Source organism: Centruroides vittatus, unplaced genomic scaffold (genome assembly GCF_030686945.1).
Source record: "Centruroides vittatus isolate TY-2023 unplaced genomic scaffold, ASM3068694v2 scaffold_1152, whole genome shotgun sequence".
NCBI lineage: Eukaryota > Metazoa > Arthropoda > Arachnida > Scorpiones > Buthidae > Centruroides > Centruroides vittatus.
The window spans coordinates 3,198,950-3,222,255 of record NW_027122670.1 but is presented as its reverse complement, the minus strand read 5'-3'; the positions used below and the strand labels follow the sequence as shown (position 1 = coordinate 3,222,255).

The 23,306-nt window shown below is 35.4% G+C and overlaps 1 protein-coding gene across 3 annotated transcripts in view; it reads left to right on the top strand.

Annotated features, from left to right (window-relative positions):
* Positions 1 to 23,306, top strand: part of LOC136986550 (dipeptidyl peptidase 4-like) — a 185,397-nt gene that overhangs the window by 21,333 nt on the left and 140,758 nt on the right. For 2 of the 3 annotated variants that reach the window (XM_067284110.1, XM_067284109.1), the window contains exon 2: positions 15,112 to 15,226. In XM_067284110.1, coding sequence (XP_067140211.1) covers positions 15,112 to 15,226 — 115 coding nt within the window. Of the gene's footprint in view, positions 1 to 6,738; positions 7,007 to 15,111; positions 15,227 to 23,306 lie in introns of those variants that run through there. The other variant, XM_067284111.1, reaches the window with a different exon arrangement.

The following is a 23,306-nucleotide window of genomic DNA, read 5'->3' as shown; positions in this document are numbered from 1 at the left end:
ACACCATACACTCGATAAACCGGCCATTCTTTACCCAGATTAGCGATTATGCCAGATTACTGATCGCGTAAAGGTGAAGTTATTACAATGAGTTTAATTCTGCGTTCAATTTAACCTTGCAAGTCTACCGTATACAATTAAAAAAATCATAATGGTAGACGTGCCGGATTATCAAGTATATATATTTGTAAAGTAGACTGTGTCGAAGTACAAACAGAAAGCGATCACAACAAATTTTAAACTGATGGAAGGTAAGAAAGAAAGCGAGCCACAGATCGATGTTGTAAAATATTCTAACACAAAGCGAAATAAATTTATCTAATTTTAGATAAGAGTACGATAAAGACGTCGAAATTTTTATGGAATTCAGAAAGAAAGATCAAAGTAGCAGTTGTTATTCATCTTTTAAGACAAGAGCTAAAACTGTGTTCGTATTATGACTGTTTTATTGCTTGAAGGACCACTTCTCAACATCTTTCTTTGAATTGGTTTTACTCTATCAAAATGCGAATTATATATATATCACTCTGTTCTTCCCCCCCTTTGTATTCTAATTTTAAAACACGGTTTAGTTTATATTTATTACATTTAAAAATTTTATTCGAGAAGAGATTTCTTTTATTATTATTATTTTTAAAATCTGCGCTACAAATTCATTTTCATTTTAAGTAATATTCTTGATTGATTACGAAAGATGTTTGGAGTGACTTTTTTCTTTTAAGAAAATTTCAATTATAAAGTTGTACCTTTTTTCCTTTTGTTTCTCTCATTATATTAACATTACTTATTTTCATCCTTAATTTTTTTTTCTTTTTCTTTTTCTTTATATTTCTTTTTCGAAGCTAATCTAACTTAAAATGTAATTTAAAAATCTGACGTCCGATTTGTTTTATTATGGAAAGAACATTAAACATCAGCAATCATTATTATTTAGTAAGGTAATCTCTGGTAGAAATTTACTATCTAACATGGATAATCTTGTTTTTAAAGCATATTGTGTGTAATAAATTATGAAGGTAAAACTGTTTTTGTTAAAAGATTTTAATTTCCTTTCTTTCTTCTTTCAATTTGATTCCTTTATGATCATGAAAACTTAAATTTTCAATCTTTTGTGCCATCGAGATCATCTATAATTAAGCGCACACCTTTTACTTTTTGCATTACTTTTTGCAGTGCAAAATAAATTTGCAATGTCCATAATTACTTTGAGTACTTCTTCTATTTTTAATTTTTCACATCAGACTTTAATACTTGAATCATTCGCTTTTCGTAACATTATATCCTTCTATTTTATCTCCTCTCTTCCATCTATATACGCCCAAACGAGCTACTAAACTATCCCAATGGTGCAATTCTACTAAATCCTTGTTTAAAAAAATATTTCAAAAATACTTTCTCTAGCTTTCTAATAGTTGAAATCTAACATGGAATAAATATTATTATGTATTCATCCATTTCATTTATGGGTAATTCCACAAACTTCAATGACTGCACGCTTGTCCTAACAGCAAATCCTTATTGTAATCCCGAGTAAAGCAAATATCTAGTCGAGATGGGATTAAAAATCGCGATTTTCAAAGGATCGCCTTAATGGTGCCTTAAATCACCAATTTCTCAGCACCCCAACAGTACTTTTATAGCTATCTGGCTGTAAGCCGCCTATTATCTATTGGAATCTGTTTCGGTGGCCCAATACTACCGTTTGAGATAATCCAGTATTATCTTCCTTATTTTAGTATTTTCCTGGTGTGTACCTTAAGTCACGTACTATGAGATTATGGTCGCACTTGTTTTAATGATCCTGCCTATGCTAATATTTGACACTATAAAATCGGACAACTTAATCAGAAATCACAGAGAGATCATTTTCACTTTAAATTTATGTATTGAATGATTAATTTAAAAATTCTAAAAGAATTTAAAGATAAAAAGCATGAGATATTTATAAACAATACAATTATTGTTCAAGTACAGCTCTCTTTCTTCACTTTCTATTCTATACAGCATCTCTGAATAAATTCGAATTTTGATTTTATTTAACATATTTTTCTATGTTACTTGCTTTACATATATTTAAATGGCAGATTTTATTGTTTTCTTCATTAATTTCACTAACATTTTCTTACCTGTTACTTTTAAACAATTGTAATTTGTTATCCGTTACAGAGATTATAACAATTTTCTACGACTAAGTTATTTGTTATCATCAACATCACTTTCATTATTTTCACTTCATTGCAGGATAATATTTTCTCTGAAATTCCTTTTATATGTTTTGCCCGTTTGTGTCTGTTTTTTCTCGTGTATCACAAAGAAAAGTTCTTAATCTCAACCCATTCACTTTCTGATACTTTCTGCTCTTTTTCTATCTCTTGGTTTTTAGTTTTAAACTATGGTTTCCTAGGATTTTCTCGCCACGTGACCTCCGTCCATTTCTTCTTTTCACGCTAGCAATAACATCGAATGTATCTTCTTAACATACAGGGTGATTCAGACAACTTCTATCGAATCACCCTTATATCTCCAAGAGTGTTGAAGATAAAATCAAACGGTAGAAAGTGTATTACTAGAATGCATCCGAAGAATTCAAAGAATAAAAAAAAATATATATATATAAAAAAGGTTACATTCCTCTAAAGGGAGAAGGAAAGAAGTTTAAAGGAAAACATGTTTCATTCAAAATCGTCCTGCTTATGCAATTATTGATAATATTGTTTTTGAAAGTCTTCAAATAATTTATATCTTTACTCCTCATGTTTTAGAATTAAAGAGTGATTATAATACCTTTCTTCCAAGCTAGATCTTTGTTCTTTCTGTTATGTAAATTCCAGATTATTTAAATTATCTTGTTAATCTCTTCCTTCCTTAGAAACTTTCTAATTATCTCAGGCAATCCGTATCATCCTAGATAATATTTAATTCTGACAAGGTATAAAAAACACTTATCCGGATAATCCCGAACTTCTTAATTTTGATAGTTATAAGTGATTTTTGGTATCATTAAAGTTTAAAAAATGTAAAGATTACATCGATAAAAAGATTTTTATACGTTCGGAGTATGAGAAAGAATCTGTTTTATAAGTTTTCATTTAATTAAAAAAGGATCAAATTTCGTCCAATCCGATTCTCTATCTGCTCTTCTCCATCTCAATTAAAATATCTCATTTCTCTAATGACTCCTACCTGATGTAAAAGTTAACATTGTTTGCTATTTTTAGAGTCGATAATCCGTCTTGTAACGACTGATTTGAATCTAATCGTGAGTCAATTTAACTCAGTTTAAATAACTCATTCAATAAATTTCCAAAAATCAATCTTTTGCCTAATTAGTATCTATTTTTAATATAATTATAAATTAATTAGTTATATAATACTTTAATTAATTTTCATAAAATTTATCTCTTGCCATAAGAGAAATAATACAACTCATCCAGGTGTTCTCAACAGTGAGTGATACCATTCTTATCTTTCAATATGTTTTCTAGTGACACTATATTTGTTTTCTGAACATGGTTTTATTTGCTTCTTTTATGGATTTCATCATTTTTTTCTTGGCATAAAAATTTAATTCGGGTCGACCGAATGTTTCGCAGAATCGAACGGAACTTCCCAACTTAATCGACCTTTATTGTTGAATACATAAATGCTACTTTTCCAGCCATGGAAGTCAATCTTTAGCTTAATTTATACGTTTAATTTGCGAAAGAACTCGATTAACTACTATCTTATGCAGGAGAGTCCCCGTAATGCCAGGGATCTCGTAAAATTTCACAAAAATTGATTTCTTGCAAGATGGAGGTCTATCGAGCCTCTACGTATACTTCGCCTCCATTCTAAACATTCTCACGCATTTACAACGCTTCCATCCAACCTGTTCCTTCCTATTTAACATTGTTTATGCTGTCAGAATCGGTATCGACGACTTTATAACAGATGACGACATCTGGACTTAAAGAGGAACCCTTTGCTTACAATGGTAACCCGGGTGGTCCACTCGACCACCAACCGAGCGATTAACATAACAAGATATAGTACAAATTAGATACTTTAGTTTTTAAAATTAAAAATAAGAATTCTGTGCTATTTTTAAAAGAACCTTCCGTATAGTCACCGGATGTCATCAGAAGTGGGCAGGAGCAAAGAAATTAGACACGCTACAATTGAATCTCATTTGCAATGCTTATTCGTTTATTCGGGATATTTCCGATCGATTTTAAAGAAAAGCTTTAAAGAGAAAAACTTTCTCGACACATATGAATAAAATGTTTGACAGTGGTTGTTGACAGACAGCGTCTTGTTCGCGGTTTTCGTAATGGAAGCTAGTCGTTTCCCTGTAAACTGGCTTCCCTGCGGGATTCTCCTTTCCGATTGGTCGGAAAATGTGGATCCGCCAGAGACTTCTGGTAATTTTAGGAGTGCTGAAGTGATACTGATCCGAGTTATAGCTGCTTTTTCGTCTCCTCCACTTTTTTTTTTGTTTTTTATTACTATACTGAATGACTCGAGTTCCGTATTAGGTCTGTATATTAGGAGAGAACTTCTTGCCAGGGTGTTGATATGCCATTTTACTCCAAAACTTTTACACGTTACAAATTCTCTTCCGTCTTTAATATTCTCCTAAAAGTTTTAAATTTAAAATTTCTTATTCAAAACAAAATAAATCTTTTCAATTTTCCTTTTAATTTCAATTTTATTCGTCTGAAAAATTCGAAATTTTTGGCTTTTTCATAATATATTCGCGTAATTTCTGTTAAATTTATTAAAATAATTACAATTTGTATTGTTCATTTATTAAATTAGTCGAATATAAGTGTTTACACTCGCTTATGTCCCTTTAGATGCGAAGAAAATTAATAAAATAGAATTAAATAAATTGTTTACCTGATAAAAATCGAATAAAAATCTTTTAAAAAAATATATTTCGGTAAGGATTGTTGTTGAAAAACTGAAAGATTCTAGCAAGTTTCTCCACGTATAGGTTATGTAAATCCCTAAATACTTTCCCATTCGAGAAACGGCACAATTGTAATCAAATTAAAGGAAGAGGAAGAGACAGAGATATTTTTGCTAGTGTGTTACATTCGGCTCGCCATCGATCCCGGGAATAATTGCAAAATGGCATATAAGGCCATTATATCCGGGTGGGATGAAGTGGAAAACCTTAGTAAACTGTTCGATTGATTGGGAATGGGCGCGATTTAAAGCTATGGCTCTTTTCATCCGTCCAAAACCCAACAGAATTATTATGGGCAAACAAAGATTGGCCACCCCCTCCACCCCCGCTTGGCTCTCACCAACAAATTGAGCGTCTTACTAAAGCCGAGAGCTGGCGACGCCTTTCTGGCGCCCCCTTATTGACGTGCTACGATCTGAGGCAGAGATTTAGAGATCTGACTGACAGCCGGCATTTCTACCAGGGCGATAGCCAACCATTCTAATTGAATAGACCCAGTCAATGGTGTTTCTCATCAGGTGACGTCTACCATTTTTTCTTTTATCGCGCAAATTGCCAGTTGGCTTAAACCCTTCTCCTATTTACTTACTTTATCACCCAGGATCCGCTGATGTTTAGCGTAATCACTTTCTCTCCTTTAAAGAGATGAATATGCAAACAGCTTTTGTAACAAATTCCGTGCACAAATGTCCCCCCGAGGCACCCTGTTTGAAAAATTGATTGTTTGCGCCGATGTTTAATGCGCTGAGAGTTTTATCTCGTTATCTATTCGATATGTTAGGTGAATCGTTCAACAGTTTCTCTTTCTCCATTTCTATATTCTTCCTACGGTAATCTCTATCCTATTTTTATTCCGAGACGTTCCACGTCTTCATTAATGTTAAATTATCGAAGAAGCAATAACCTCGATTACATCCGTATAATCTTGCCGATTGATATAGGCAATATAGAGGAAACACCTCATAAACTATTCACAGATTGCCATAGAAAGAAAGAGCGTTTAGATGAGGAAACACACAAAAAAATGCACAGTTAATAGTCACATTCCAATGACCATTTCCTAGAATGTCTTTGGCATTTCCATCCAGTAGTCGTACCATATTGTCAGAGGTTATGATGCCTTCTCTCTTTATCTCTACTCTCGCTTGTTTTCGGACAATAAACGATTTTCCGACATCTTATTGACTGCACTGGATGCACCAAGCATAGATAAAGCTGGCAAATATAAGATGGAGAAACCATTAAGCTTGCGACCTTCGTGATGTATAAGTATTTACGTCACGAACACGTAACCGAGTAGTTGGTCCGGAAAATATTGATAACATCAATCAAAAGCCTCCCCCGTTCAAAATTATACACAATAATAGAATAAAGGTAAACAACGGATCGGAAACTGAGCGCGGATATGCGATTGGAGAGGAAGAGGAAGAAGAGGAAGAACAATGTTTTATAAGCATTATCGAATTAACTTTTGGCGTCTGGTAAACATCTAATCAACAATAAACAGATTAACGATAGAAGTTATCCTACGTGTTGCATGGGATGTAAATTTTTCGGTGTAATAAAGGAATTTTTAAAAAAGAGGCCCCTTACCTAGGAAGGAAGTTAGGTTTAATAATTTAAGCCTTTAATACGCTAACTTTGAAAACATCTGCGAAATTTCTTCAATCGATGTGTGAATAGTATAAACCAGTGTTTACACATAAAAGGAGGGATCGATCGGAAGTAGTTCGCCGTCTTTCCACCAGCTGGCAGCACTATATGTCCCTCTATCCTTCTTCTATAATGACGTCGATGCGAACAGTAGAGAATATTCGGGAGGAGGAGGGCATCAATCGCCAGGCTTACGCACGCAACATCAGCAGCATCGCTGTATGTCGGTGTCACATTCAGTGACTAGTTCTTTGGGTCTGTGACTTTTTTTTCGTACTGTGCAGTCTGGAGTCGGATAAAGGGACGGAATGTGAGAGGTGCGGGCCGGAGGATCAGATCATGACTGCTGGTAAGAAACAGTCAAAACTTCCACCGCCCCAACCGTCTCCAGCGAAAGAGGTAAGTCAACCAGTTGCGTATCAGGTATCGATAAGATAAGCAAAGTTGTAGCCGCTCGCCTTCATCTGTTGAGGAACTGCGTTTGTGGATTTAGCTACAGGTGTGTTCGATGTTTTCTCTTCTCCCCGGCTACAGGTGGGGCTTATTGATTCGGAAATTGTTACCCTTAATCAAGCATTCATTCATTCAAACCCAGTTCGACATCTGCTCACTCTTAGGACTAGACATTTTTTTTATCACGCTCCTGCTATCTGTTTATACAAAAAGACGCCAAAACTCTCTTTAAAAATAGATAAACTTCCGCCGTTTTACATCTTCTACTGTTTTAACGTCTCTCTTACAATAATATTTAGGATTACTCGGAGGTGTTGGCTCTACGCGCCCCGGAAAATAGCTTTGGGTCTGAAAAAAGAGAAAATGACCAAAGTTTTGACTAGGTTTTACGTAACGATCTGCGGATTTTATTGATTTGATTAAGAATTTCGTGCAGAATTCGGATTGGATAAGTACGTAAGTGAGGAAAGATGTTAAGCAAGATGTGCGCTCGATACTCGGATGCATCGGATGATTTATTAAAATAAATAATGCGCAGCTGTAGTGGTAATTGTAGTTTATTCTCCGCATCAGACATCATTAGAAGTTACGACTGCGGAAACTTCAACTTGGTTAAAATGAAGGTTTAGTTGATCAACTGATACAGATCAATACAATTGCTTGTTTAATGTTCGATTGCATTCAGAGGATGTTTTCGCACCGTTCGCTTCGCCTTAATTAACCATATACTGTTTGGAATGCACGACGATGACAAACGTGTGCAGATGGAGTTACAGGTGAGATGATAATTAGAAGTTCGGACTTTACAGCCTATGCCGTATTGATCACAACATAGGGTCCTGGGGGATAAGGCTAACCTCTTGCGTGACTGAACTTCGGCAAACCAATTTATTATCTCTTTTTTTTCTATCGGTCTCTCTATGGTTTATTAGGTGTTTCATGTTCGGTTGAGACTCTCTCTCCTTCCTTTCTAACTGCTCTAAGTGTTCCGGTTGCGTCGTCGGACCGTTTTCGTGGATGGCAAAGTGCACTTTTATGGCCTACCTATGTATCGAAGCAACGTTTTGAAGAAGTGGAAGTAATTCGGCCGTGTGTGTGTGTCGATGCCTGGTGCAGAATAGAATATTTCTGTATTGTTAGAGATGTCCCATTAAGAAGTAGCGTCGAATGGCTCTTGCACGCGTTGTAACCATTACTGGACGTCTTTGTTCAGGTACATTAAACAGAGGAAATGAAGAGGAACTTTACCTAACTTTCCTGCAGAGCAGACATTCAATTTATACCGATATTACTTTCCATTAGGTGGCAATTACCCACCGACAATTTGGCCTTTCACTGTTTTCTGCGTAGTCAACTTTTTGGAAGGAACCTCGACTAATCTATCTATATATATATATATCGCAAGGGAACTTTCTCTTTATTCTCGTCATTTAATTAGTTTTATCGACTTGGAAAACAAATTCTGACAGAACCACTGGGAACGACAATTCGCTTCCATCTTTTGAGGATTCTCCTACCACGTCAAACCAAATAAGTCTCTTTTTTTGCTATTTGTCTTATATGTTATTCTGTTTACTCTTATTGGAATACTATTTTTTCTCTTTAACCTAGATTACTTAATGAATTAATGTTTAATTGTACGTTTCCGGCGTAGTAAAAGTTTAGAAGTTTTAATGACTGTGTTGATTCTCTAATCTTTTTTTATATGTGAACAAAAATAAATGAATTGTTTCTGTTTGTCATTCATAAAATGTTCTCCGAGTGATATTTTTGCCTATGCTACTTTGTTTACATTTGTAGAAAGTGATCCTTTGTGCGTATTTTCTTGCAGGAATGTTCAATCTGAAAATAACAATAATCCTATTTTTTGTCCATACACTTTCATATTATTCTTTCTTTGCAACTTTTATGATGTAATTTTTGGAGTAACGTTTCAATACGTTCTTCTTTCTCGCATACATCGCGTTCGCTTTTATATATTAAGCAAAATGTATTTTTTTTTTTTCCACACTCGCAATGAAATTTAAAAGAAATATTTTTCACTCCTGTTTCAATAGAAGATGTTGTATCGCTATTGTGGAAGTCGTAAGCTTTTCACTAGCTGCTACGTATTTTTTCTCTCGTATAATCACATATTTGGAACTCGCTTCTAGAACTTGTATTATTCGGCTTCGATCTGTGCATTATACTTCTTTCCTACTTGGATAACTGTATGAATGGATGGAAGAAACGAAAATAAGAACCGGAGAAGCATAAAAATTAGAGTGTAATACGAGAACTGCCTGTAATTACTTGCCTTAAGAATGGTTGCGAGCAAAGAACGCTTCGTCTCTTTCGGTCGTTAAAAATATTCTAGAAACATCAAGGTTGTTTATGGCTGAAGAGACTGCGAAGCGAATCGCCTCTAGAAGAACATTAGAAGAAGGATCGTATTTCGACAACGGAATGATTTGAAAAAGGCCTGCAACTGCACGTGGAAAGACAGGGCGAACGTTACCCATCTGTCAAATGTCACAGTTTCCTTGAGTTTGTTCACCTGAGAAGAAATGCAGTTGGAGATCAGATAGCACAAACCTGATTTGCTTTACAGTATCAGATCGGGCAAAAAAATTGTGTTACAGAAACCACACCACTGTGCAACTTCCAATTCCATATGGAGATATAAGTCTTAAGAGGGAAAGAAGTGACTTTTTTCAATCGGAAGCTTGTAGAAATGGATGCTATGATCGATGCTCGGTTCAATCCATGACACATTCTGCAGACTTTCTATTGTGGGTAACACGATTCCGTGCATGGATTTTCTCCTTGCTTTCTCCCCCTCTCTACCTTTTCTGAATACAAATGATAAATTATATCATAGAATGGGAAATCGGATTTGATCGCATCCCGCGCTAGGAGCAAGTTTCAGAAATTAAATAGTTGCCTCTAGATTCTTGTGCGTCGGAACGTAATGGATTTTTTCGCTATTGGATGTTTTATTTGTGATTTAATCGCAGTCTTTACAACTATCGTCGCTTAAAATGCCAAGTTTCGACTTGAACGGAAGTAATTACATCAGAGCCACTTTTTTTTAACACACCAAAGAAAATTGGATTCGCATAGGGGAGCCTGCAGTTGTAATTACGCGGTTTGCTTCTCAATTACAATTGCTTTATCATCCATTATCTTTCTTAATACTAGATAAGAGAAATCATTAAACGCTGTTCCATCACTTATCTGCAATGGGAGAGATTCTCTGCAATCTTTCATTTCCTTGACGATTGGCTGCAGGACAATACATTTACCTCGGGACATTGACAATCCTTGACGTGTGGAATTCAGTTCGTCAGGTGTCTCCTTGCAATCGCGATTTGCACCAAACGTTTTCATCCTTCACGCTTTTGCAAAGCCCTTTCAACTCACTGAATAGTGCTGCAAGTTTAGCTATTGTCGGTTTGTTTCCAATCTCTGTAATCTGTCTGTTGTGCTAAAGTCCGTCTTTACACATTCCCATTGTCAACTTTCGTATGTATCTTCAGACTGCTTTAACGCCTCTTTACAACTCGCACTGTGTGACAGTTGTATAAAAGAGAAGAATCTCTCCCCCGTACAACAGGTTTACCGAAATTTAAAGAAAAAGTAGAGAGAAGATGTTATATTTAACCCAATCTCACCGTTGTTTTTTAGAAGTTTAATGCTGGTTTGGTGTTTTTTTTTCCTTCTTTCGAGAAACGATAGCGAAGGTATTGAATTGGAAAAGGTCTTTTCAGCGTGCTACCAAACTTCAATCTTTCTTCTTTTCAACTGTATTTGGAACTAGTGCAGAGAAAATGAAGCATCAATCGAAAGAAAGAATCCTCTGGAAAGGGGCGGATGAGTGTGACAAGGACGGAATCGGATGTAATACACTAGTGAAGACGGAATAGAGTGACGTTGGAAAGAAAGACATGCTTAAGAAGAAACATGGCTGAAGGAAACAGTTGGAAGGAATGCCGGACAGATAACAGGTTAGCGAGAATCTGGAGGTTGGATAGGGTCTTACGGCTGGATAGATATTAGGTCTCTAGCACGATAGATAATGGGAGCTGGGGGTTGCTAGTAGAGATGGGTCAGTGATAAGTTTTACTATTGTTTACGCTTGGTGGGTGATATAGTTGGGCAACTTCGATCTAACTGGACCTTCTATTGTCGCTGGAATAAAGTGGATTTTCTTTGGCATTATCGATTACAGCTTTTGATAGGAATTTATTCTCGATTTCTATACCCTCTAACATTGAACTTGTGGCTTTCTTCAATCGCAATCTGTTCCTTTATCCTTATGGTTATCCGGCTTGGAGGATCGAAAGTTGTAATGAATAAGAATTCTCCATGTATAAAAATATTTCTAGAAACCACGACTTAACTCTCTATTCGCTGAAATAAATCGTATACTATCTCTGACGGAAGCAGAATTCATCAGAGAAAATTCCCTTTGGGTAAAATGGTTTCCTTTTTTTTAACTCGACCGCAAATGGTTGCATCAACCAAACTAATGCAGAAGAATCTTTCCAAACAAAAGTTGTTGTCTCAGCTAGAAAGGAGGAATATATTTGCATACATCATTGAGGCTTGCATATCTACTTACAAGCTTTTGTTTCTATTTTTAGATTACAGGTAATATTGGCCTATTTCGGTGGAGTAATTTAGTAGTAATAACGTTAGATTTAATTTTGTTAATGATAGTGGCAATTGAATCGTCTAGTAAGATTTCTATAAGGTTTTTAAAGGAGAAAACTCAATTTAAATTAGGATATATATATTGTTTAATGCTTATAGGAAGAAGCAGAGAGTATTTCTCTTGATAAAGATTAACTCGAAAGGACAGTGATATAAATTAATGAAAAATGTTAAGGTAAGAGCGAAAGAAAGAATACAGATTGATGACCGTCGAAAATGGAGGAGGGACAGACAGACAGACAATGTGATGGGAATGATGGAGTGACAAGGACACAAATTGGTGATTTATGACGAAAATAAAGGAAGAACGGATGAAGGGCGAGGAATGTCAAGATCGAGTAGGACAATGCAAAATGCTGGACAGAAAGCGTGGATGCATTCGATAAATAAGAAGCGAGACACGCTCTTTCTGTATTTTTGATGGCAAAACGTTTCCGTATGAATCAATATTTACCGTTATCGTTTAGGTAGAATAAAAACTTTCAGTTGATGGTCAACAAATATTCATAGCAGTCGATTTTACGACATTTCAGTCAAAGTTAGGCATCGTATCATAATTCAAGCTGGCAATTTTTATTGAGACAGTTAAAAGATTTCGTGTTATTTGTATGAAGTATTGCATAGCTCTCTCTTCTCATAGATTTACTATCGTGATGTATGATGTACGATCATACTTCTTTAGTCGTATGATAGGGATATGTTTTACAATCTTGCATGCAAGAAATATCTTTTGACGTTGCTACAAGATTTACATCTTGGTTTTCTTTATGTTAAGGAAAATAAAATGCGACCCTTTTCCGAATTTATTATTATTATTTTTATTACGAAATATTTATTTAATAACGATTTTTGTAAAAAAAAGAATATGAAAGATCTCTAACTGCAGTTAGGTTGATGTTTTCCTTTTTTATTATTATTATTTTTTTTTTGGTTCGGTCGCGTGATCATTCTCTTGACACCTTTAATCACGCGATCGTTAGGATCAATCGTGATCGTTTTTTTACAGACCCATAACTAACGGTTATGGGTGTGTAAAAATCAACAAACTATCGCGACAGAAATGGCTGTGCACTCAAGTGTTCACGTGGCAGTAATGACTCTTGCAGAGTCACATGGCCTTCGTGAACTGGATGCTGTCTAGTCACCTGGTTACAGCAGTCGATACGATCTCCACAAACATCATAAGAGAACGTGGGCATCACGCGATCAACAGTACTTATTTAAACGTAGCAATTCTCTTAGTAATGAAAACAAACATCTCCTAAAACTATAATGGACAGGTTAAGAAAAAAGAAAGAAATTTAAATTCTCTTCTTAAACTGAAATGAGCAGCTTTTAACTGGAATAATAAAACGGTGGCAAAAGATATTTGGAATTTTTATGAGTTGACGTTCGTCATTTAAGTCATGTTTTAAAGTGCATCAGAGATTACACAGATATGTTGCCACTGGGATTGTGCTCCACCTAATGAAACTTTATATTCTGCTTATATATATAAAGATCCTTAAAGGTAGAATTATCGGAAAAATAATAATAATTTTTAACTTTTCTTCAGTGCTTTTCTATAAAACTTATCCGCTTCGATAAGACAACAGGACAATCACGTGACTAATCGGCGCTATTGATGTCGCAAAAGTAATTTAGAAGTCGTGTCTGTAAGCCCTTAAAAGACACGAAACTTCCACATTACGGTCATCTGATGGAGAAAAGTTAATAATTTTTTTTTTCTTCCAGTAGAATTGCGATTTCCCGAGAGGGAAATTCCGATTTTTATAATAATTCACGATCAGAATAGTAAATTTGAATATTTTGAAGAATTTTTTTCCTGTCGTCACACGAGCAAATAATTTTGAAAAGGTCGAGGAAGAAGAGGCGCTCGCACCTGGATCGATAATAACTTTGGCCTTGTATCAGTCACAACTTTCAACGCGGGGTATTGGAGCGAACTAGAAAGTCGGTTCTGTTTGATATTCAGGGAAGGGATGCTAGGTCACAGTTACACGTATTTTCTCATACAAACGACTCCACAGTTCGTGTCAGAATGGCGTAATAACGCTTCCGTTCGGTGTTGAATACAGATACGCGCATTTTGACGATTCTTTGTGTCGAGAGATTTATAGTACTTTCCCAAGGGGAAATCTGGACTTTACATTGAGCATTTATCTTTCTACAGATGGATAGACGAACTGCTTGTTGATTCTTCTCTTCTTTGTGCGCCTTATAGGCGCTAGCACCTGTCAAGAGAACTGTTACTGCCATAATTATGATGTACGGTGGACGCGAGTCTCGACACAACTCGACAGCCGACATTGATGTGCAACCATTCATCTCCGCGGCAGCTGCTTCGTCTTAAAACCCCTTCCCTATTCTGATACCTCGCTGTTTTGAGCTCCATAAAAGCCATTTTTAAATCATACGCTCGAAAAGTTTCCGGTGAAAAATACTACTTTCTAGGGGCTAAATATTTCTTCACTCAACATTTACCTGATTTCTCATAGAAGAAAATGTCTCATTAGCAACTTCTATCGTCAACTACTTCTTAACGGCCAATAGTGTGTATTTATGGGTGATCTGGTAGGTAGTGGCACACTGGCAATTCGTTGTTGTGTTTAGGATTTCAAGAGCCCTCTGGGAGTCTTTACATCTAATGCTTGCACTTGTATTCAGCTTAATTGCACGATAGCAACTTTGTTTAAGAAGGGGAATCGGCTCTTTTCTAACTCTCGGCACATGCAGCTCTGCTTTATAGTCCGTTATCTGACGCTTTTTACAGAAGGATATAAACTTCACTCTAAACCTTGGATTTTCTACAAACTTGTTATCTCCAAACGGCCTACTTACATTGCTGACTGAGATATCTAACAGATAACATTCCTTCTAAAGCAACTTTCATTAGAAAAACCTTCTCCCTTCTGCCAAATCTTGCCATTTTTTGATGACGTTGCTTAACAATTTTTTTTTTTAAAAGAGTCCAGTCCGTGCGATAAACTTATCATCTATATATTTTTTTCCGTTAATGCGTCCTACCAGAAGCGAATTTTAAACAAAATTTACTGAGGTGCGGGGAGATTTTTGCTCTACCACCACGATACCATCGACTTAATACACTTCCAAGTTTATTTTATGGTTTGGTGTGTGACTTATCTGAACTTTTGGCATACTTTTATACATCCGAAGTGATTAAGAAAAGACATTTTCGATCGGTAACGGGTAGAGCAATACCATAATCCAGAAGCGCGTTAAATTTTAAGCAGGAGAATAATAGTAGGTAGGAGGATGAGTTGTCTCGAATGTTGTTCGCTACAAATAACATTCCCTAATAGTTAAGCTATAAAAGTGTCGTTTGTGTGTTGCAGGAAGTGGCTGTAGCTGCAGTCGACCGACCTAACTGGCGTGGAATTGGGATTTCGTTGTTGGTGATTGTGGCTGTCTGTTCTCTGATTGCATTGGCAATTTTGCTTCTCACACCAAGTAAGTACTGTCTCTCTCCTATAATAGCTATATACGGGGCCATGCCTCCTATTAAATCGTGCTGACGCTGTCGCGACCGATTTTCCACCTTTTGTGACTATAGCAACATCATCGTTACTGTCCCACCATCATTCGACTTACTCTATTTTTATATAATAGCGAAAAAACGATACGAGAAACGGCGTTAAGATAATTAAAATTATGAGTAAACGCAGTTAAAAATATCTAAAATTAGTTAATACTTTATATATAAAAAAACCATTAAAGAAAAGTAGGAAAAACTAATTGTCGAATTCCACTTTGTAATTAATTTCAGATTTTTTTTAATTAATTTTTTTTCATCAAACTTGCACCTAATATATGAAATTAATGGGTATTTTAATAAGAAATTTCTGAGATTAAATAGCGAAAAGAAAAAAAACTTAATATTCTACGTTGTTTACGTACATTTTATCCGATTTTTTCCATTAATTTCGACTTAAATTTCACCAAACTGCCGTAATTTATTACTGTAGAAGCATTGTAAAAATTACATAATTAAAAAAAAAAGAATTGTTTAAAATAATTTAATGTCGAGTAAGATTAATAATCAATTAATAATTAAAGTAATTTTAAATAGTTTAACAAATTAATCACGGCCGAAATTGACCGGATCAATCACTCACTCGAGATAAATATATCGATTTTGCCATCCGATTGTTACCATAACGAGCCAAACCATGGCTATAACGGTTTGCAGAATAGGTAATGTGGTCGAGTATTATCCTGAGCATTGCTTAGCAGAAATGATTAAAAAACGGAATGGGGGAAAAGGAGCAAAGTTAATCCTTTTATTGAGGAGTATGGAAATGGGATAAGGAGGCAGCCTGCAGGACACAAATGATTGCAAGAAAACAACATTTGCAGGGACGGCTTGACGAATGGGCAAACTTACACCGGGTGCCTGGTGATAAATTAGGCAACGTTTACGGACAGGTCCTGACTTATAATCTCTTCTGCCTTAGAAAAACTGTACATGTCAGATGGATGTAATTTTCTTTAGCTGTGGAAGAGTGTGTTTTTTTTCTTCTGGCTCACTCCATCTCCGTTTTATCAAATTTATCCTTGCTCCAACACCAATGTGTTACGTTTCCCTCCCCTTCCGATATACTTTTTTTCCTCCACTTTTTTGTTTAAGTCTATACGTGCATTGCGATGACATGATGTCGGTGTGATTACGTTCTTTCTTTACACATTTTCGCATGCTTTTTTTGTCTTCTTTTACATTTATTCTGCTTCGGCTGTCAGTTTAGAATAGAAAAGATCGCGAATAAAATTCTGCAAGCAGAAAAAGTATATTCTTTCTTTACTTAAACTTTCGCTGAGCTTTTAAAAACTTTCTTTTTTAATTCCCTATTCGCTAGCCATAATATTACTTACACATTATCTACTCTGGATATTATTTACAGGTGGATTCTCGCCTTGTTAAGTAAGAAACTATAAATCATCAATGGCCGTAAATTTGTCTGTGCTAAATCTATTAGGAAATCTAGTGACTAGTATGAAGCTTTTTTTGATCCTCCACTCCATAATATTCTATGCGATATACATTATGTATCTTTAATATATATAATAGGTGGTCTCGTTTTCTGTTAGGAGTGTATAAATCGCGGCAGTTAGTTTGTTTGTCTGTCTGTTGTAACGTCTATTAGGAGGTCCTATGTCCGGTGATAAGTCAGATTGGTGTTATCTGCAGTAGAAACAAACACGAACGGCACATGTGGGATTACACTTTATGGATCCGTCGCAATTTGTTTTATTACCGCGACATTCGTACACGTGTAAACCAATTGATTCACTGGTTCTATCATGTTAGATTGCGAACGACCAGCGAGATAAGTGGCAGTAGACAAAGATCTATCTGTAAGTTTTAATAGAAAATTGTCAACGATGTCGAACACAATCTAAGAACAATCCAGCAGTCGAGAAATGATGTATGAAAGGAAAACGGAATATCCTTGGAATGGTTAAGGGAATAGACAAAGGCAGACCACGTGACCTGTAAACAGTTGCACTATGGGATGTCGCGGTTGATAGATGGCAGAAACAATCGTTTCGGCAAGAAAGCGTTCGATTGTAGACGTGCTACATTCAAAAGAAACAGCGAAAGAAGGATGCGCCGGCCACAAATAGAAGACGTTTTCACATTTCTGGGGAGAGCCAATGCATTCCCTTACGTAATAGAATTTTAGTCTAGAAATAAATTTTCTTATAAATAAGTTTGAAAATGTTTTATATCGACTGAGCAATTCTAATCTGAACGTTAGCCAACATCTGTTTCTTTGATACATTTTATCACCTTCATCCATTGATGTTTACTTTTCGCTGTTTCCACACCCGAGTCGCTAGTTGGATAGCTCTTTTTTTATATATTTCTACACTACTCCAAGTTTGTTATGTTTGATCTCTGCAAACAAAGACGAGACAAGTAATTAGTAGAGTTGAGACGCTTATTAACTCTCTTATAAAAACAATAGAGGAACATCAAGTTATGCCGAAAGGCAAAACTTGTTGACAGATTTTCGACAGCAAATGAGTTAGCTCGTTTAAATTAAGTAATTTCTGCTTCTTATCTGTGGCCCGAGTAATGAAAGAATTAGTGTGTGTTCTTTTCTGATATAAGGCAGGTGTCAGTCTGGCGTAATAGCCGATCCTATTTGGAAGCGTGTAGGCTGAAGATTACACTCATGAATTACGTTTTCACTCCGTTTAAATTACCGGAACACATTACTCAGCTAGAAAGTGCTTAATGGATCCATTTTTCCCCGCATAGGACAGTGTCCACTACGTCGTTAGCTAACTAAGTGACAAATGCAATGGCCGGGAATGATAGATCGGACTAGCTTAGTAATTTAGTACGGCACGACCACAAATGTTTGCGGGCTGTAATAATTGGTATTTCAGGTGGACTAGTTTAACCCGATGAGGTCGGTCTTGAGTTGCTGCTAATGTAACGTTATCCTTTTCGATACGCGATGCTCGCTGATGAATTTGTAAATAGAGAAGTAGCAGGCAGTCGGGCAGGCAGGCAGATGTATGTTTGTCTAATGTATCACGTTACGTACACCTCCGCTGGTTCTTTTCTTTCTACTGCTTTCTACCTCTCACGCTTAAATGGAGTGTACTACACAGTTGGGAAACATTATTAAAGCCGACGAAGACGAAGAGATTTGCACTAGTTGAGTGGAAAATATCAGATTTATGATTCAGAAAGTGATTTCATATTCAGGATTTGGCTCCGATATACAAGCTGGATGCTAGTTGATGACACTATTGAAGTTGTTACGTCAATCTATCGGGTAATAAATGATCGTCGAGCTTGGCTGATGGAGTTATTTTTAGCCTCTGGTGTCGTCAATGTTGCTAGGATACCAACGAGTGATTGGACGAAAACGACGGTATCATTGCTTTTTATTCTCTTTAATGCTCAACTGATTCAACAACAGACGTTAAGAATTCCACACCTCAGAACTCGATCCCATAAGAAATTTAAAAGCCATACTAAAGGGAGGTTAAAGGTTTTTAGATGACACTTTCCGGCGTAACGACCTCATCCGTCAAGATCCGTTTCTAAAGCCTGCTTCTTGCAATCTAATACTAACGAGTCGCACCATCTTCGAGTAGAACGTTAATTACCAAGCTTCCTATTGATTGGGTAGATGAGACGATGACGTATCGTAGACACGCAAATGTTAGTTGCAGCCTGAAGGCGATGGATTTCCAATACAGTTGAAGCAGCCTTGTTTGTTTGTCAAGCAAAAGAGCTGTTCAAACTCCCGACACTTGTCACTATTGCTCCGGAAACATTATGTCCAGATGTCACGCTTACTTCCTGTCTTGACACGTGAAATGTTATGTTACCTACTAAATTTTATTGTTTGATTTATCAAATTGAAAATTTTTCTTCTTATCTCAATGAGTTGCACTCCAGTAATAATCCGAAACACCTGCTTACAGCCACTCCACACTATTATTCTATAATGGAGTACATTTAAATATATATAATTTATCTTCTCCGACGTCTTGCGCTTATTATTTATTATTACAAATGATACATTTTAGTATCTAACGTTGAAAATGATAAATAAAGTTTCACCAACTATAAATGACATCCGCCTTGGTAATAACAAAACATGTTATTTGCAACGAAGAATTACGGCTTTCCTATTATCGATGCGGATGCCATTTTCGCTTCTACAAATTCCTCAACTTCTCAACTGCTACCGATACGATAATTGCATCAAATTTTAAAAGTTAAAAACCAGCCAAATTGACGAATAACCATAATCAGAGTGTAAAGTATATTGCAAAGCATTTATTTGGGGGATATTCAGCACCACATCTCAACAGTCGATTAACGGTAGGACAAAGACTATAACATTATGCTTTACAGTGTTAAATGCACCACAACACTAACCTATAATTTACTAACCTACTACATCCCCATTAGATGTTGTATAGCGGCACGACATTTCAATCCTGCATAAATTAAATTCCACACATCTACAGTCACGTTGTATCTGCCATAGTTTCTAGCAAGTTGCATTTAACAATCAATACTAACAGTAAGCGAAGGCGGAATTTATAGCCCCGGATCGTTCACCGTATATAGTCCGCATTACGCTCTTAGCATTAAAACAAATGACATTAACTTAGTTTAATTCTGTCACTTCAATGACAGATAATATAGGATTTAACGAAATCTGTCCGCTCATATTTGGTCGACCTTAAACTGGGTAACGTAACTTTGTAAATGCACCTTTCAAATTTATATCTGATACTTTATCACGTGTCCGTCGGTTTCATTTTTCTGTTGTGTCCCGCCTGGAAAATTAATACAAAGCAACAAGTTTATAAAATTTTGTGGGTAAACTATGGAGGAATCGCGTGGTTCGATATTTAACATCGTTCTCTTCCTTTCTATGGCTTCAGCCTGGAAAATAGAAACAAATATTGGCCAACATAAAGAAGCATTACGACAAAGAATTCCATCAATGGAAGCAGAGACTCCGTCATTACCAAACACAAAACCCGTTGGAGCACAAAAAGTGATGCGATGCCGAGCAGAACGACTGTGCTTTTTTGTTACGGTTTTTACCAGGAGCCACTTTCCACATCTATGCCATAAATGCGGAGGTAAAGTCACTTAAAATGTAACGGGTCACGTGATAGCATAAACCACAACTCGGTGACGAATATCTCCTTTTAACTTGTACTCAAGCGAGCAATAAGGGCGTTTCTCTGCTTTTCCCCCCTTCCACTGTAATTTCAACCGTAAAAATGCAGTTAAAGTTAGTGGAAGCAGTATGCGGGATTACAACGAATTTACCCAGGGGCAACCGCTAATGGTAGAGCTTAAGGAAACTATTTATGTGACGCTGTCTCTTGATGATGTTGGAAAATAAAGCATTATCACAAACTAGTTGCTAAATATTAATAAGAGGGGATGGAAACTTTATAAATATTAATTGTCCCTTTTTTTCCCTTGTATTAGCTAGTCAACTTTCATAAATAATATTTTGTTGGCCTTTCCTCTTTTCTTTTTTTGCTGTTTGTATTCGGTTTCAGCCGAGAATAAATTTAAAAATAAAATCTCCTGTACAACTTTGGATTACACTCTTATTTTTGTTTTTTGAATTGTATTAATTTTGCATATTTTCTATATTTTATTTTATTTTTGCCATAGTCGTTGAATTAATTTATCCTATTTTATCTCAAAATTCCCTCGCTCTACTTAAAGTTATTCTATGGAAAAGTCATTACAACAGTCCTTTAAACGGTTTAAGTTTCCCCTTTTTTATGTAGGGAAACACTTTTTATTTTACTGTATTGTATTTTTATGTTCTATTTTTATTGTTTTTATCTTTATTGTTGTTGTAAAACTTTTTCGCCGTTGTATTGTTTCTTTATTGTCTTTTATGTGGTGTCACCTGTATAGTTCTTTTAGATTAGTTCGGTGTAATTTTCGGAAAACTTGAACTTTTTAAAGTGGAAACTTAATGTAAAAAAATCGAAAATACACTTCCTTAATCCGATCAAAATATTGAAAATTTCTAAATTTAGCATTTTTCCATCGATGTCGACAGGAACGACGTTACGTATCAAACCATCCTTGCCACTAGAAAAATATCAAAAATATCAAATAAGACACCGGAAAATCTTTATAACAATTTTAGACAATTTTAAACAGATTAACACTGTCTAAACTTAATATTTTGTCCAGTTTTTTCCCCTTACGTTTCCATGCAAAACAACAGGAAAAAATTAAGAAGGAAAAAATTAATATAAAAGAATAGAAGCAGGTGGATGTGTCCGGAAGATGTTAGCAACGTTGAAGTGTAATAAGACCAGGCATTTCTGTCGACAACAAGCAGAGTCAAACAAAAGACCTGTCAGACTCTATGTGTTTCTCTGACTGAGTTTTCACGACATTTCCAATACGTCCAACACAGTCAATCTAAAGAAAAGATAAAACTGGTATATCATCTATAATATTTTCACATCTGTTAGAGACGTCTTAGAATAACATATATCCTATATACGGAATCCATCAACGTCCTTCAAAGAAAAGAAATAAGGGGGAAGAGAGAAAGAAAAGAGTATTTTATTTACTCCCCCGAAGGTCTTTGTATAATCGTAATTCAGATTGTAGACGTATTAATAATTAAAGATGACAGCGAATGATAGCTATTACCGGTTTCAACTTTTTCTTAACGTTTTTCAGAAAGTCTCTTCATCAATTCTCGTTATGTCCTGTCGAAAAAAATGACAGGTGAGAGAGTTGCTGTATTGCTTGTCTGCCATTTCTCTGACAGATTGTTATTTCTCTTAATTTACTGTAAAAAGTAACAGATTTTAAAATAATAGTTAACGATGTTTTATACCTGTCTAAAATAAAGAAAGTGTCCAATTGACATTTCTGTCTGTAGAGTAATGTATAGCATTTACGTTTATAACTTGCTGGGTGTTTCCTCGTTTAAAAACTATTTTTAAACGCTGAAAATTGTTTCGAGTGGCACAGATTCGTTGTATCTCTGCTAACGATCAAAAAATCATATTAAAAACATTATTATTATTAAGCAGGGGTCGTCAAGAGGGGTGAGCTAGAGGTTTTTAGTAGTTTCTACCCCTACAAATTAACGTTATTTTTACTAATAGAAAACTCTTTTTGATTTGTCCAAAAAAATACAAAAGAGACTCGTTCTACCCTCGGGTCTTTACAAGTTCTCGACAATCTTATTCTTAAGTAATTTAAGTGATTTTTTCAAATATTTTTGTAAGCTCAAATCATTCAATCAATCAACTTTTATCAATTAAATTTTATTAAGATATTGAATACTTAATACTAAATCCTATAGAATTATAACTTAAAGTACTTTTACACTAATTATTTAAATGGAGACATTTACAAATTAATACATTGCTACTAAGTTAATTTACGTTTTCGGTAAACAGTTAGTCGTAGCAAACAGCAACCTTTACGTAAACAGTTGATACTCCCATGAACCCCGAACGAATTATTAAGAGAAAGTATATAATAAACTCTATTAACACCTTTATAATTGGGATTTCTATCCTTTAGCATCTATCTACCATCTTATAACAATGTATGGAATGATTAAGTATACCATTTTCTTGCCATTCTGATATTTATTTACGTGTATATCCTATCAATATTCTGCGGCATGATCTCATATCCGAAATGCTATTTTAATGTTAATGCAGTAGTACTCTAGAGTCTTATTCGGATAGAAATATTCTACTCAAACACGAATTTCTTCTTCGTTTTGTTTGTGTTTAAATTATCTTAATGGAAATTTCTCTACGACCAAATTTTATTCTAACTTCCATACTTTCCAGCATCAATATAATAGATTGAAATGTATCAAAGTAAAAATGTTATTTATTCTAATATCGTTTATTCTGAATTTTTTATTTATTTTTCTTTCTTATAAAAATGCTTCTTCTCCTTCACGATTCGTACAAGGATCCACTTTTCACCAATCTTATTACATTATAAGGCAAGTCGTCCATGCTTAAA